Below are 16380 nucleotides of genomic sequence, written 5' to 3'. Positions count from 1 at the left end.
TCGTAAGATGACCCAATCCTAAACACTCAAGCAAGGCAGTCTCACTCCACGGACCACGACCGACGTCGATCCGAAAATAATGACGAGGTCTCTGTACGACCGCATCTGGCTTCGGGAGGCCGGTGGAGGCTCGACGAAGGCCAATATTCGCGGCATCTACGGTTCAAAGGAATGGGTCAACGATCTGGACATTGTCAATGAGTTGGGGGGCCATACCGGCTGTGTGAATGCGTTGAGGTATGTGCGCGACCCTCGCCCGTCCCACTTTTCAGCATCTCTTTGTCGGCGCTTCTTAATCATTCCCAGCGGCTGGGAAACTGATGATTTGCAGCTGGTCGCGATCTGGTCGCCTTCTCGCGTCGGGGTCGGATGATTTTCACTTGAATATATACTCGTACCAGCCAGACTCGTCCACTGCACCGTTTGCACTAAACACCAGCGTCTTCACCGGTCACACAGGGAATATTTTCTCTGTCGCATTTATGCCGCACTCAAATGACCAGACTCTTGTGACTGCTGCTGGTGATAGCCAGGTACGAGTTTTTGATATCGAGTATTCCAGCAGCCGGAATGGCTCGCAGGGGATACCGCCAGCGTTCGCCAATCAAGCAAGAAACCCGCATTTGAACCGGTTTTTCGGCAATACGCGCTATCTTGGTGTAGGAAACACTAACGCCCGCATTTATCGAAGCCATGCGGACCGCGTCAAGCGCATCGTGACGGAGTCGTCTCCATATCTCTTCCTGACTTGCTCTGAGGACGGGGAAGTTCGCCAGTGGGATCTGCGTCTGCCTTCCTCTGCGTACCCCAAACCCCGTGGCGGCCTTCTGTACATGACGCAGCGCGTAGGAGAAGGGCACGATGACTCGAATGTTCCCCCGCCACTGATCTCGTACAAGCGGCACAGGATCGATCTGAACACCATATCATGCTCTCCGAGCCAGCCGCATTACATTGCTTTGGGCGGGGCCCACCTGCATTGCTTCCTTCATGACAGACGTATGTTAGGTCGAGACATGACCGCTGAACGGGGTGATCCCGGTACATCCCCTGGCATAGGAAGCGGCTATGATGAGGAGCTAATGGGCCAGGCGACGCGGTGTGTCAGAAGGTTTGCGCCGAACGGCAAGACACGGACCAAGTCACGTTATAAAGGCCACATCACAGCGTGTAAAATCAGTAATGCCAATCCCAATGAGATGATTGTGAGCTGGTCTGGCGACCACATTTACAGTTTCGACTTGGTCCGAAGTCCTGACGCACTAAGTACCCAGGAGCAACAGTCATCTGTGCAAGGTCAATCTAGCTCACGTAAGAGACGGAGCTCCAAGGACAGAAAGCGTAAGCGCCAACCTAGGACCTCGCAGTCCTCGCAGTCATCCCAATCCAGTGGCGGTAGACGCAGATCAGCCCGCCGAAGTGAAGAAACTCACGGAGAAGGGGAGTTAGCAGTTCGAGTCCGGTATGGCAATGGCGAAACGGAGGACATACCATTTCCTTCCTTGTTACACGAAGGTTCCACTGCGTCCGCCGTGGCTTCGGCGGAGGCAATGGAACAGGCGAGATACTCCGTGCTCAATGAGGTTCAAAGGCAAAGTTTGAGAATTGCCAAGGGCCTTGTCAAGCTCAGGAAGGCTCTCTTCTCCCTCGAAGCTTCGGCCCGTGAACATGCTAATATGGCAACTCCATTCTCTGTCGTGGCCTTCCACGACTCCTTCTCTTCCGCATTGATGCTGGCACTGACCTTCTTACCTCAGATGGAAGAGATCATGAGGACCTGGAGATACCCCCTCAATCCCACCCCTGAAATCGTGCGAGTGCAGCAGACGCTGCGACGTAATAGGGAGTCAGCTTACAGGTTTGTGCAGGCCGCCGGCACACTTGCGCGGGCTCTAGGTGGGGACGTGCAGGATTACGGAGTGGACGACGATGTTCTCGAGAAATTCCAACAGATCGGACCTGCTCCGGGGGAGGATAATGTCATTGGACGCAGGGAGCAATTCGGGTACGATTTTTTGAAAGCGCTGATACTGTTCGCCGAGGGAGGCCGCAGTGCTGTCCTCGCCGGCTTCAAGCGTAGCGCCGCCCATGGCCGGAACCGAGACCGGTTTCCTATACCTCAGTTCGCGACCGAAGGTGCTCTGGAGGCAGTACTTATTCCGTACTTGCATGATCTTGCGGATGATAGTCTCGTGGTAAATGTTGATAGTTCCAGGTTCGAGCATGACGAGACCCGTATTCTTTTCCCCAGCCAGAAAGCAGCGGTAGATGCATTCGAAAACGCCTTGAGAAGCGCGATTCCAAATGACACTGCGAGCGGGACAGAAGCCGGGGAAGGTTGTGCCAATGGGGCAGATGGGACGAATAGGCTGGGTGGATCTGATTCTAGTGCCACTGATCCAGCTACGTCAACAACCCACTTCTGGCTTCTTTCAGTTGGTCGTGGGATTCTGATGGACGCGGGAACTGGCGTGAACTTTGAGTTTGTCAACCGCTCATACGGTGGTCTCAATGCTACTGTCGAGGATGATTCGGATGAGGAGATAGAGGTAGAACGATCGCAAGATGACACGGAGGCGAACGTTGAAGAAGAGGCTATTCAGGATATTAGCCTGGCCATCAACCGAGGATCTAGTCAGCAGAGTCATCGTGCCAGATCGGATGAGATACCGGAATCCCAGACACCCATGAGCACCGATACGGGAAGTGAAATGGAGAACTTTGGGATTGCCGTTGCCTCCAGCTCCTCGGATGAGCATGAAAATGATGAAGATGATGACGACGACGACGATGAAGACATGGACGACAGTTCAGAATCAGATGCTGCAGAGCGCCTGTTCCGGAGTTACGGCTTCGAAAGAAGCGGACGAGAGGACGTGGAGAACCATGTTCCGTGCTCATCGCACACAAGGGTCTATCGCGGACACTGCAACGTCAAAACAGTAAAGGACGCGAATTTCTTCGGATTAAACGACGAGTATGTGGTGAGCGGGAGCGACTCAGGTCACTTATTCATCTGGGAGCGAGACACCTGCAAGCTTGTGAATATCCTTAAAGGGGACGATGAAGTAGTCAATGTCGTGCAAGGTACGTTGTCAGCGTAGAATGAGCCTTAATGAGACTGGGCACGTCTAACGTGCGCAGGACATCCTTACGAGCCTACCATCGCGGCCTCGGGAATCGACGATACCATCAAAATTTTCTCGCCGGACCAGCGCGCTCAGGAGGATGCCCGCAACGGCATCAATATCCTAGACCCCAATAACCCGGCTAACACACTGGGGGGAGGCTATGGCGGACTGAAAAGCGCCAAATGTATGCACGATAGTTATCGGATCATGAGCGAGAACGACGTCCAGCGACAAGGAGGAATGAGCGATGCGTTTCTGACTGTATGTCCCACTTTCCTACCTAAGAAGTCTAGACGGGTCTAGACCTGGACACTCGCTAACTTGAAGCCTAACCAGAGACACATGCTTGCCCAATTCGCGGCCACTGTGCGCCAGCAACAGGGCGGGCTGGTTCCCGGCGAACATTCGAGGATTGTGCTCGATGAGAACTGCAGTGTAAGTGTCCCTCTTCTCTTTTCCCCTTCCCCTGCGGCATTCCTGCCGTTTAAATCAGTGAACAAGGCAGGGTTTATTGACGGATACCTATCGGCGTAGGTGATGTGATGGAGACATCCCACTTATCTATCCAGAGTCAGGTCAACGTAGAAGGGAAACGGAAGCGAGAAATCATCACGATCTGATCTACCCTGCCCTCTTCCCTGCTTCACTTCTCTAATCTCTAATCTTCGAATTCAGTTAGCTATCTTTCAAATTTCTTTATTTCAGAAAAAGGCTAGACTGCTTTTTTAATCTCCATTTTTTTTTTTTTCCCTGTGCCTTAAATGAAAATCGAGATTCCGAATTCCTGAAGGCCCTGGGGTCGTCCCCAGTCTAATAAGGGAGCCCGAGCTCGCTATTTGCTTTAGTAGGAGAGCGATCTTCAGCCACGACGTCAGCGGCTTGGGGATCGGAGGGGCGTCGGATGCTGTATCCACGACCTTTCACTACATCTATCCTATTTAGATTGCTCGATCTTGGCGCATTTGTCTCTTTCGGGTACCTATGAGCGTTGGGATGCTGATGCCATGTTGACGTTGACAGCTTGACATCTTGACAGCAATGTTCCTGACCCGCTATTAGTCTACCCGTGCTGCTGAAAACAGATACAAGCAGAATAGTAATCCAGTCCTTTCGGCAATCGGAATTTCTCCTGGGTGGCGGTTTGTGGTCGACCGTGCAACCTGGTTGGTGAGCTGGATCGGTCGATGAACTAGCCCTAACTGCTCCTGGCTGCTCTTAAGGAAGAGCCCTGAACCAATCGAACAAATTTCATTTTATACACATACCACTCACGATCCCAGTGGAGTACGATTATCAGTCTTAAAGCTATTATGCTCTCTGGTTGCACCTTCTCTGCAAACATGTACTCCGTAGAAGAATAGAAGATGGCATTCGGGTGGAACAGGTGGTGGTCGTATGCATATTTCTGAGTCAGCGTAATTATGCAGTAGTACGGGGATTACAGTCTTTGATTGGTGGGAAGAATGCCGAGAGAAGGCCGGTAGGTTGAAGATATTTCGATCTGGGCACCTGCAGAGTAATTTTGGATTTGGAAAGTGTTTTGATGGACTGGCCAATCCAGATCATCTCTATCGTCAACATCGGAACCCTGTATACGCTCTACAGTAGATCGAGAAGTTTACCCAGCTCCTTGAACTGTAGTTGCGGCCCAGCAATTCCGTATCTGCACTGATATTCAGGGACTCGCCACGGCAACTGAAAATTTATAGATCGCGGGGCAGAGGGGAAAATACCTACTATCTCCACCAAAGTTACCCCAGCACAGGGCCAGGAAATTAAGAGGAGAAGAGAAGGGAAAAAAAAAGAGAGCCAAAAAAAAAACTTTGCTCGAGATTCTCTCTGCTAGGCGTCCATCTAGACTGCTATGCCAGTCAACATGGCAATCGACACAGAGAGGCTCCTCCAAGACCGCGCTGCTGCAACAACTGAGCTCTATGCGGACCCGCACAACCCCTCTCGCCATCTAACGCGCGCTAGGATCCATGAGCGCCTGGGCTTCCCTGATCTTGCCTCGGCAGATGCATATCGTGCTCTGTCGTTGCTGGACTCGGTTGTTGACCCGGATGGATGTGAGTTTCATGCTAGGAAGAAGGTGACGCCGGCACCGACACCGACACCGGCCAAGGTACCAGAGGAGGATGAGCAGGTGGAGGAAGAGGAAGATGAAGATGAAAACGACGGATTCGAACCCATCACGGAAGAGGAATACAGATCCATGATTGGTGATACCTATTGTCTGCTCGTGAACGGTCTCAAGCAATGCGGGTGTCTGCGTGATGCGTACGAGTTTGCTCACCGTGGGCGTGTCGTGCTGGATGAGTTGTTGACTGATGGGAAAGAGATTGAGGGGTTGCAAGTGCTGAAGCAGGAACTCACTAATCTGACTCTGGAGATTGGACGAGAGAGCAGGATGTCGAACGGAGCTGGGAAAGGCCAGGGGCTCGCTGACGACTGCGGGGAGTTCAATGATAAGACCAGACTCGACCCTAGCAAACTCAAGGCGCAGGGTTTCGCCCGTCGAATCCTCTATCCCTGGAACGAGCACGAGCCAAATCGTAAGTCACCGGAGACACTGCGCCTCCTAAACGAGCGACTCAGGGACATTGCGCCCAAGTGCGAGGTGCGAGCGGTTGCGTTGCCTGTTCTGCATGAAACTACCACAGCCAACAAGAACAAGGAGAAAGAAGACGAAGGAGAACAAGAAGAGGAAGAGGTCTCTATCCAACTTGGCCTCTTCGCCAAAGAAGATCTCGCCCCCGGTGAAACGATCCTTCACGAATCCTCCCTATTGACAGCTACGAATCGTCTCCACGACGACACCTGCGACGCCTGCAACGGCCCCCTTCCGCCACTATCCTCTGAGAACCCACCCGTCGCGTGCGCCGAATGCTACGACATCATCTTTTGCTCGCAGACGTGCCATGATCAAGCGCAGGTAACCTACCACGGCGCCGTCTGCGGTCTCATGGAGAACCTCGAGTCTATCGGGAAGGACATACCAGACCCCAAGGATAAAGCAGACTACCTCTACCTGCTTCTACTTGGCCGCGCACTGGCCATGGCTCAAACACAAGAGGTGAACCCGCTGGACTTGGATGAGGTCAAGTACATATGGGGCGACTTTGTACCCTACGTCACATCCGAGCTTGTCTCATCCCCACCTGCCAAACAGCAAAACCTCAAGTCAGACTCTGTTGAAGAGCAGACTAAACGACATAGGCAGAGACTAGAAACACTCCCCTTTAGCTTCCACCTCTCCATTTTGCAACCTATGCGTATTGTTGAGGAAATGGGACTGGATCCGTACGCCACGCTACACCGCTATGACACGTGGATTCTGAATACGCTCTATGCAAAATTCAGGGGCACGGCATCGGGCCGCCTCTCGACGTGGGATGGCGGGCCCGAGACGTGCGCGGTGCATCCGCTTTGGTGTCTTGCCAATCATAGCTGTGATCCGAATGTTCGATGGGAGTGGGGCGGAGAGATTGCGTTTGTGGTTCGTGGGGATGAGGAGAGGGTTGTTTGGAAGAGACAGGGCGAGGAGAGGGAAAAGGCGAAGGGGGGAATTCGGAAGGATGAGGAGATCCTGAATCATTACTGTGATGTGGAGTTGAATGTTAAGGAGAGGAGGGAGTGGGCGGCTGGCGCTTTGGGCGGGATGTGCTTGTGTAAGAGGTGCGTGTGGGAAGCCGGGGAGGGCGTCTAAGGTTTGACGGTCGAAGTACAATGTGATAGAATAGAATAATAGAGATAGGATTTGCACTTCAGTAGTATCTGGTACGAGTAAGCGCGAAGATTCTAAAATACATCGTTTAACTAGAAAACCCCAATTCCCAGAACCATTACCGATTGCATGCACGTTTGATATTGAGATCGTAGACTACCGACGAGGCGGCGTTGAAGGAGATCGCGGGCGCCGACGGGGTGGGGGAGACGGAGATCGCGATGGGCTGGAGTTCCGTCGGCGCTGGTTTCTACCATACCGAGGGCTAGGCGATCGAGAAACAGAATAATTTCTGGCCCGACGGCTGGGCGGTGGGCGTCGCGGCGAGCGGGATCCGGGAATGCTCCTCCTGGCCCGTCCAGGAGGCGAAATCGACTCTGACGAGTAGCGTCTACGGGCAGATGCTCGGCGGGGTGGCGGGGAGACAGACCGGGAGAGTGACCGGGAGGGTGACCTGGAGTAGCTACGGGCTCTTCCGCCTCGTCGAGGTGGAGTGAGGGAGCGAGAGACACTGCGGCTCAAACTACGGCGTGGAGGCGGGGATCGAGAGTCCGTACGTCCACGGCGAGTTCGACGGGGTGAGCTGCGGCTGCGAGATAGAGACCGACTGTATGAGACTGAGCGGCGGCGGCTTCGCGGCGCGGGTGATCTAGAGCGCGAGGGGGTATAAGAGCTTCGGGTATAGCTTCGGCGCGATGAGCCGGACACAGACCGCGAATAGGACCTGCCTCTGCTGATTGAACGTCTCCTGCTGCGACTGCGAGAAGGAGAGCGAGAATAAGATGGGGAGCGAGAGTATGAGTAAGAGCTCGAACGAGAACGGGATGAGTAGGATGAGCGGGAGCTGACAGATGGCGACCGCGCAGGTGGCAGAGCAGGAACTTCGGGCTTGGGCATATTTTTCAAGAACTCGCGCAATTCCTCTGTTAAGACACCGAAACCGATGCTGGTGAAGTAGTTGATTGAGAAACGGGTGTTGCGTGGGTTGTCCGTCGGGAACAGACCCTCAAAGCTTGGGCGCAGAAGCTCGTCTGTCATTCGTTCTCGCAATTTTGGAAGACCAAGATGTTCAGCAAGGTCTTGGAAAAGGATCTTGATAAAGATACGGCTGCTCGACGTTGTTTCTTCTTCGTTCAAGTGGATGACTGACAGAACATGCCAGCCAAGTGCATCTGTACTCAGCATATGGCCGAAGAAACGTGCGATATTGCGCAGCCGATTGGTTTCATATCGATGTATCGTGTCATAATATTTGGCGAATGCGTTTTCAAACAGGTCTGACCAGAGGCGATTAATTTTCGCGAATCGTTCACCAATAAGACCATAGAACTTGGAGTACGTCCGCTCTTGAGAGCAACATTCGATGATCATAGAAGGAAGTTCAGGTTCCAGGCCCGCTGGCAACGAGATTTTCATCAACTTATGACAACATTCTTCAAAGTCAATACTGGACATGATAGTCAAGTAAATCGTTCGGCGCAGATTCACAAGGTCCGTATTGCTTTGGTCTTTGATGTCCATCTGTCGTTCTTCTTCGGACTCCTCGTCTGAGCTCTCGTCATCTTCGCCGCTCTCGTCTTCGTCATCACTGCCTTCACCAAGAATCTCTGCCTTCAGCTTCTTGTAGGCCTCCTCATGCTCCTCCCACTGAGGGTCGTACTTAAAGATGTTTAGACCGTCTTGAGTTTCAATCTCGTCATCCAGCCCAATCCGATGGGTGATTTGATCCTCCTCCTCCACCAAGTCAAGTTCCTCCTTGATGGCAGGATTATCCTTATATCGATCCTTGCGCACCTGGAAAAGTACTTCGATCATATACTGCACGCGCTTGTCGATATCGGCCTCGTGTAAGATGTTCCTGAATTGGTCAAATACGGCCAAGGCAATCGGACCGCTCATTTCCTCCAGATGCTGGCCAACTTCTCGCGTCAGCCCCACGGCAATCTCAACGCTGTCATCAGTGGGCTTGTGAAGCAGAAGAAGCAGAATCTGGGCCGCAAGCATTTCGTGCACCACTTGTTGGTTACACAGATGGGCGATGAATGTCGTCGATGATATGCAGACCGCCTTATCGTTTCTCTTGAAAGCTTTCCGGAACTGGATAATCAACCTACTCAAGAGGAGTTCTCCGACCTGCGGCAGCTTGGTGTTGACAATTGCCGCCATGGCAGCGTAGATGGGAGTGAACGGCAAACTTGCCGCCTGGGCTTTCATGATACTCCGGCAAAACAAACCGCGTCCCCGGACTAGGTTCTCGCCAAACAGTTCTGGAACGATATACTTGATATTCGACACGTTGACTTTGTTGATGAGACCGTTTATCGACTTCTTCAAAGCCTCCCAAGCCATCCGTTGGTACTCTTTACTGGTCTTATCCGTGATCTGCGCTTGCAGGGCCCGGAGTCGCGCTGGAGGAATGTATGTACCTCCGGAGCGCATGTTGAGGAGCTTTTCATATTCTGCCTTTGCCGCGGCCTGCTTCTCCTCCTCCGTCAGAGGCTTCCGCGCAGCTTCCTGCTGCTCATATTGGCGGACTCGTTCCGCCAACTGACGTTCACGCTCAATTGCACGCTCGGGGTCAATGCGTGGCACGTCGCGGTCAGCGTCTGCCGTGTCGCCAGGAGGCGAGCGACGCCGATTCGGTGAGGGCGAACGAGAGGGCGGCGATCGCTTTCGTGAACCGGAGGGTTGAGGAGAGTAGGAAGCGCCTGGGGGAGGCGTGGGTACTCGCACAGCGGACTGTAGAACGACAGAGTCCGACATTTTCCGCGCCTCGATGAAAAATGTATTCCGACCCAGGACCTCAAGCTGTCGAGCTGGTCGAGCTGGATGGAAGTCAGAACATGGAGCGGCAAAGAGTCTTAGCGCGGTAATGCACGTGACCATTCAGGAGCCAGGCTGGCCGAGTCTCCTGCGAGTATACAACAAACATCCCAACGACCTCTTGTCTGTATCTGGTTTCCATTCCTTGTCACTATGGTAAGAGATCACCCCACTCTTGACTACTCATGAAAATGTAAAGGCAACTGTTGATCCGACGCCAGCTGGGCCAACTTGTGGGATCCGCCATGCTTTTGGCCGCTACTGCAATCTTCCTCTACTACACGGCGTGGACACTTCTCATGGTACGTGATGGACGCTCATTACTTTGCTGGACGAAAAGGCTAACCTTATGACAGCCGTTTGTCGACCCCGGCCACCCTCTCCATGCCTTCTTTCCCCCTCGCGTTTGGGCCATCCGCATCCCCGTGTTCCTTACCCTTTTGGGTTCCGCTGTCGTTGGTACATTTATCGGAATAGTCATGATCAATAGCAACAAGAAGAAGGCAGCAAAGGCCAAGGCGGCGGCTGCAAAGAAGAAGACTTAAAAAGAGAACGGCTGAAGGATACATGCGTGCGTATAGGAGAACTTTTTCGGCCACGGGTTGTGCTTTTATATCTAAATACCTGTAACTATAGTTTCCTATTATTCTAATCATTTCAATTTGACCAGGCAACATGTTCCTGAGTTGAGCAAATTAAGCTGACCTTAACCACTGAGTAGCCCTTACCGATTCTCTTCCTTCCTGGAGGACTTCACTAGGGCACTTGGGAGATAAAAAGAGACAAAAGCAGTACCTATAATATTAGACGCCACCTTGCTGACTGTGCTTGAAACAAGACGATCAAAGACTTGGTCTGACCATCAGCGTCATAATGCATTTGACCATGGCACTGACCTGGCAAGCTGATGATGTACAACCTCGTGATCGAAGTCACGGGTTCTTGTTGGTTATTCATGTGCGGCTGGAACCGGTCGCCATGGATGATGAACTTTGATCCATAGGAGAAGATGAAGAGAACCGTGGCATTCGGATGATACCGTTGAGAAATGCTATTTGGCAGGGCTGATGCCGGATCATAGCTCATCACCCCCTCAGTGTAATAGATCGTATTAGTGTAATTTGTATACTCCGGCTTAAGTGTACCAGCAGGATGATAAACCCCAGAACAGATTCAAGAAACTGGTATTTTCTCTTCTGCTCCATAGCGAGTATCCATGTTCCCTTACATCCCTTTTAGCTCCTTGAAGCTGAAGCTCGTCCCCACAGATGTATTGTCATCGTTGGCGTCATACCATTACGAACGTCAGGTTCCTGTAAAATATCGTCTCCAACAGCCAATCGATTCCCCTCTCCGTGTCATGAGAACAGAATCCAACAACAATTGCTGCCGAAACTCCCAGCAGAAGCCTGCAAGGGAGGCGCAGTAGTGGTTCTAGGAATATTGCCGAGTAGTTCTCTACCAGGGGACTAACTGGAGTCGTGGAAAATTACCAACTGGAGTCGTGTCAGCCTACCAGAAGGTAGATGTCATTTCCGATAGCTCACTATGCTCCTGACCTGATCCGGTTCCCCTCCCCCGCCCCTCTATCGCTATCTACACCTTTCCTCCTACAACCCCCAACTCGCTGTTGTACTGCCCTGCTCGACTTGCAAATTTTGGAAAGACCTACTCCCTGGTGGCTACATTCCGTCTTGTCTCTTAACGTGGACTCGCCGGTTTAAGCTGTGCTTCCGACCCAGTCCCCGTTACCCAGATCGACGCGTACTGTATCAGAGTTCCCCGTCGAGATACCGTGCTATCTCGACGCCTCTTCTCAACCATACATCCATACCATCTTCAGCGTTGAAATAGTAGATTATTGCGTCTCGCTGGGATAAGACTGTAAGAGGCCCCTGGAAGACCCGGCGGCGGTGTTGATGCTTGGGGACTCATGCTGACAGCTTGTCGACATAGGTAGACTACAACCAGGGACCGTCAAGCGCAGAGCTCTAGAACGCTGACCATACTTCGACTTTCCGTTCTCAGGCCTCGTAAAAGGTCTTGAGGGCGGCTGTTCTTACTAATCCCGCCCTGCCTCGCTGAGGCAGCTCATCCTTTTAATGCTCCCGGCAGCTTCGGACGACTTGTCTCGCCAGCAGAGCCGGTTACCGGGCGACATAGGCCCCGTGGAAGACACAATCCCCGCCAAGCCAGATAATGAGACTGGGGGAAAGAGCAAGAAAAAGGGAAAGAAAAACAAGGGTGCCAAGGTGACTTCAAGGGTCCCCGTGGACGATTTGTGAGTACGACAGCTCAGATTCAGGGCATGGAGACTAAACCCATGGCTTTCAGGATAGAAGGATCCTCACCCTCGCAGGCCGAACCATCATCTTATCCTGATTTGCCTCCTGAACCGCAGACCGAGCCCACTACTATCGCATCACCTGTTCTCGATGCTCTGGGTTCGCTTAGAGATACCCCTGAGCAAGACTTCGCCTATCGCACAAATAACTGGGCCAAATCCATCCCGTTTGGAAAGAGTCCCCCGAAAGATGGTTATGAAGATGACTTCGTCAGCGGATCCCCCTTTGGTGGTTTTCTGACGAGCCAGGATAAAGGCGGTTTCAGCCATCCGTCTTCCGCCTCTCCGCCACCCAGAACAAGGCCTATGAGCTACGGGAATGGATATTCAAGCGGCGCCTTCTCTCGGCAGCAGTCTGCTGATAGACATAAGAGTCAATCTGCCAACATTCCCTTCAGTGACCGGATACCTCCCCCTCATTTACCGCAGCCTCACTTCTACCGAGCCCCTGACATCGACATTCCATCGCTCTCCGGCCAAAGTCGAACGCCAACGGACTCGCAGTATTCATTCTGCGCATTCGACACCATCTCGAGCCCACCGTTTAAGTCTTCACGCATGGGCGGCACCGTTCTTCTTGTTGGTAGCGATGGTACGCTGGAGGTTTTGACTATTGAAGATCGCAAGGCACGCCCTATTGGAAGGTTGAATGGACTGAATGGCCGGGTCGTTGAAGCGAAAATACTTGCAGGTGACAACTTAGCTTCGGGATCCCGGCCGCATGTCGCTATCATCCTTCATGGCCCTTGTATTCCATCCGACGACGAGGGTCATGTGTCTTCTAATGGCTCTGAATCGAATGACCTCCCCACCGGAGGACGGTATTCTAGTGCTGATAGGCGTCAGATCAGAGATGACACACGGTTCTACCAAACAAGGGTTGAGGTATACTCTCTTAGAACTGGAGATCACATTTCAACCCTCTTCACAACGAAGCCTAGCCCGTGCTTTGAGAACCTCCCTGGACTTGCGAATTTGGCGCCATCTCCAATCGGGAATTTGAGGCTCTTTACAAGTGGCAGCTACCTTATCCTAGGATCTGGTATCAGTGGCGAAATCTACATTTATAATATTAATGGATACCAGTGCCTAGGGAAGACCTGGACTAGTATTCAGTCGAGGGAAGCAAGACGCTACTCGACATCTTCGAGTTCAACGGATCCGGATGGGTCTCGAAATGACTCACCTCACGGAACTGCCAAAGCTGATAATCCAATTGTTGCATTGAACGGAAGATGGTTAGCTATCGTACCGCCGTCATCTACATATCGAGCATCTCTGGGAGGAACAGTACCAGCGCCTTTGGTGAAAGGGAAAATCTTCGGTCTGGAGACTCGTAGTCCCCCTTCCCGACCAGCGACTACCTGCGTAACTGATGTCGGTGAGGGCGAAAGCTTTCTGGACAAAGTTGCTAGGGGTGTTACGCAGGAGTTCGTGCGAGGAGCTCGCTGGATGAGCGATCAGGGCTTGCAGGCCTGGAATAGTTATTGGAACAAGGATCAGCAGCAAAATTCCCAGCAGCGCCGCTCCCAAGCAATGGACTTTCCGCAAGGATACAGCATCTTTCCTCCAACCCATGCTCAAGACACACAGAACACTTCTCCAGCCGAACCAGATCTTGTATCAATCCTCGATCTGAAGAAGCTTGACGAAGGTGGAGACTCGAAGAGCGCAATCATGTTCAGCCCTGTTGCCACATTCCAAGTACCGAATGGCTGCAGCTTTTTGTCCTTCTCTCCTAGTGGCCTCATGCTCCTCACAGCGAGCAAGAAAGGGGATGTTCAATATATATGGGATCTCATGCAGGCGAAGCACTGTCGCGCTGGGCTTTTCTTGACCGAGGACTCGGCTACAGTATCCGCGAGTGTGCGTCAGGTCGCACGGTACTCACGGTTGACAGAGTCGCATATCGTGGATGTAATATGGTGTCCGCCTTCTGGTGATCGTCTGGCCGTGATTACCCTCAAAGGCACAGTACATGTCTTCGACCTCCCGCGAACTGCTTTTCAATGGCCTCCTTTCCGCAGGGCTCGGCCAACGCGAGGTAGACAATCGCCAAAAGACGTTGGCTCTGAGGAATTAACCATGCGCACGACAAATGCGAATCCCCTATCAACCGCCATCAAGCTTGTGGGTGGCAAGACACAGCCTATCTTTGAAGCTGTTAGAGGCCGAGCCCCATCAGCTGGGGCGGCATTTCCTGCGATGAATGGCTTTACGATCCCGACCGCTGCGGGCATAGGCGGGAAAGCTGTTGCTGCTGGTCTCAGCAAGTCAATGGGAGCTGCCGCTAGTGGCACGGTAAATACTCTGCGTCATGTTGGTGAGAACCGGCTTCATATTTCTGGGTTTACACGCGAGCCCGCTGCATCGCGGGTCACTTGGGTCCTTCACAAGGGTCAGCCATTCTTGGCTCTTGTAGCAAATGGCTACTTCCGATTGTACAGGATCAAGCGGTCCATGCTGCCCAATAGATCACGGCAACCGCAGCTAGTTGTTGGAAGCAAGGAAGTTGAATTTCGGCTGCCTGCGAATCTGTCCAGCTCCTGCGGCCCTATGGGAATCAGCAGTTTCAATCCAGAATTGATGGTTTGTGCATCTTTGACTCTTCCGTCCGCAACTGCACGACCCTCCGCGTCATCAAAGCTCAAGTGCCAGCCGCTTTCCCAGGCAGAGCTTGAAACCAACGCACCATATCAACCCTTCCACACTGACCAGAGAGTTAGTCTGTTTACTTACTCTGAAACGGGTGAGGCGGATGGCTCAACCACTGCGACGCCAGGAGGCCAGTGGGTATTTGGCGGAAGTATGGGCATGTCCAAGCTACATGTTCGCCGTGTCAGCATCAGTAGCGAGGATGAAGGTGACGTTGCTATGCATGAACTTCAACAGGGGCCAGGTGGAGGTATCGTGAATACGATCAGCATGGGAAACAGCACTGGGAACGTGGAGGAAGTGGTAATCACCACACGACGGAAGAAGAAACATTCGTCACCGTTCCAGGCTGGCGGCGAGGATGGATTCTTCGAAGACGACTGTGAGGTTTTGGACTTTGCCGTTGACCGGGTCTGATCCTTAACCACAGTGTATGCATATATCACTCGCTGAGGTGGCATTGGTTCTACGCAATTTTAGACACTTATATTGGTTGGCGTTGGGGTTGGTTTTTTATTATGGTCTCCTTTTTATCTAAACGTCATCCATCGCTGTTCACATGGAATTTCATACTCTAATCTGCACGACAGCGCTGTTTCGTTCAACACTGGCCTGACGAGCTCTACATTCATTTTGTTTTCTTTGGTGCGCATGTTATCTACATACCTGTGAGAATAGACGAGAATAGTCCACGCAATCTCAGTTAGAAGAAATATCCCCAATCTCCTCCTCCCACCACCTTCGAAATTCCACCAGCCTCTCCGTCCTGGACCTAGCCATCTTCTTCCCTGTCTCCGTCTTCATCATTCCCTCCAATCTTTCCAATTTCTCGCCAAAATGCCTTATCGAATTCTCCATTTCCCACTCCTCACCCTCCTTTAACATATCCCTTCCTTTCGCACCCAAGAACGTAAAGCACCGTCCGATCCCAATAGCGCCCAGCGCATCCAGCCGATCTGCATCCTGCACAATCGCCAGCTCAACCAGCCCTTCATCCTTAATCAACCGCCTTATAGCTGACGGGTCTTTACACTCCGTCGTATACGAGACATGCGAAACAATCGTTTGTACGCGCTGGGCCAGGGTCGCATCAGCGCCATGCTTGAGGAGGATATACTCGACTAGTTTGTGCGGGGGGATTGTATTTGCGTCCTGCTCTGAATCTTGGGGAAGATACTTCCTGTCGCTGATATCGTGCAGTAGGGCCGCAAGGTGGACGGTGAGTTTGTCTATGGGCTTGGGCGTTTTGGCCTCTTCAGACTGGAGGATTCGCAATGCAAGATTCACAACGCGATTGATATGCGCTGGATTATGGCTTGGATCGTAATCTTTCATGCATTTCGTTACAAAAGCTGAAATTGGTGCGATGAGCGGATCCTCAGACATGGTTCTAATTCTTGAATGTCAGCTTCCTTGCCCGCACAGATGGCTACTTAAGTGTAGATGGTTATTTACCTTGATTTTCTCTGTATCTATGTACTGAATCATGCATAAGCATGCGGTTGTCAAAAGACGCGTTGCGGCTTCAATTTGACGCGTCGGGAGTTGGACCGGGCCAGTCACGACTGGACCTCCACAGCAACAGGCTCCAAAGAGCCAGGCCTAGGTTACAGCACAGCGGGTGGTTCCGCTGCTGGATGACTGGTTCAAGGTTCAAGTTCTAAGCACCCTTTAAAGCTAGAAATTCAGCAATCAATATA

At 52.2% G+C, this 16380-nt stretch overlaps 6 protein-coding genes across 6 annotated transcripts, besides 2 other annotated features; 4 read left to right on the top strand and 2 right to left on the bottom strand.

Moving 5' to 3' along the window:
* Positions 1-9181: part of a sequence feature (contig 1.5 561..450355(-1)) that runs on past the window's edge.
* Positions 80-3864, top strand: ANIA_00287 (WD repeat-containing protein; the record flags this gene model as incomplete). Its single annotated transcript, XM_050610995.1, has 5 exons — positions 80-237; positions 332-3087; positions 3145-3392; positions 3468-3566; positions 3666-3864. 5 exons carry the CDS (start codon positions 80-82, stop codon positions 3672-3674), a joined length of 3270 nt encoding a protein of 1089 aa, XP_050469269.1. The 3' UTR covers positions 3675-3864.
* Positions 5008-6921, top strand: ANIA_00288 (putative MYND domain protein; the record flags this gene model as incomplete). Its single annotated transcript, XM_652800.1, has 2 exons — positions 5008-6809; positions 6903-6921. The coding sequence occupies 2 exons, from the start codon at positions 5008-5010 to the stop codon at positions 6919-6921; spliced, it is 1821 nt and encodes a 606-aa protein (XP_657892.1).
* ANIA_00289 (U2-type spliceosomal complex subunit CWC22) lies at positions 7015-9072 on the bottom strand (the record flags this gene model as incomplete). The annotated part of the gene is made up of 1 exon (XM_050610994.1): positions 7015-9072. The coding sequence occupies one exon, from the start codon at positions 9070-9072 to the stop codon at positions 7015-7017; it is 2058 nt and encodes a 685-aa protein (XP_050469268.1).
* Positions 9182-16380: part of a sequence feature (contig 1.186 514..10198(-1)) that runs on past the window's edge.
* Positions 9805-10346, top strand: ANIA_11234 (dolichol phosphate-mannose biosynthesis regulatory protein). The gene is made up of 3 exons (XM_050610993.1): positions 9805-9837; positions 9903-9983; positions 10038-10346. Exons 1-3 carry the CDS (start codon positions 9835-9837, stop codon positions 10224-10226), a joined length of 273 nt encoding a protein of 90 aa, XP_050469267.1. The 5' UTR covers positions 9805-9834; the 3' UTR covers positions 10227-10346.
* ANIA_09448 (uncharacterized protein) lies at positions 11784-15097 on the top strand (the record flags this gene model as incomplete). The annotated part of the gene is made up of 2 exons (XM_863737.1): positions 11784-11962; positions 12016-15097. The coding sequence occupies 2 exons, from the start codon at positions 11784-11786 to the stop codon at positions 15095-15097; spliced, it is 3261 nt and encodes a 1086-aa protein (XP_868830.1).
* On the bottom strand, positions 15256-16144 carry ANIA_09449 (HD domain-containing protein). Its single transcript, XM_863738.2, has 2 exons — positions 16136-16144; positions 15256-16070 (listed from the first exon to the last, which is right to left on the bottom strand). The coding sequence occupies exon 2, from the start codon at positions 16064-16066 to the stop codon at positions 15380-15382; it is 687 nt and encodes a 228-aa protein (XP_868831.1). The 5' UTR covers positions 16067-16070; positions 16136-16144; the 3' UTR covers positions 15256-15379.

This window comes from Aspergillus nidulans, chromosome VIII (genome assembly GCF_000011425.1).
Source record: "Aspergillus nidulans FGSC A4 chromosome VIII".
Lineage (NCBI taxonomy): Eukaryota > Fungi > Ascomycota > Eurotiomycetes > Eurotiales > Aspergillaceae > Aspergillus > Aspergillus nidulans.
Note: the sequence above shows the minus strand (reverse complement) of the source record. Positions and strands in the feature narration are given on the sequence as shown.

Excerpts from the sequence above, each read along its gene's own strand:
- ANIA_11234 (XM_050610993.1), top strand. Across the intron at positions 9,984-10,037 it reads CGGCGTGGACACTTCTCATG|CCGTTTGTCGACCCCGGCCA; the intron begins GTACGTGATGGA and ends ACCTTATGACAG.
- ANIA_09449 (XM_863738.2), bottom strand. The coding sequence starts at position 16,066 with ATGTCTGAGGATCCGCTCATCGCACCAATTTCAGCTTTTGTAACGAAA.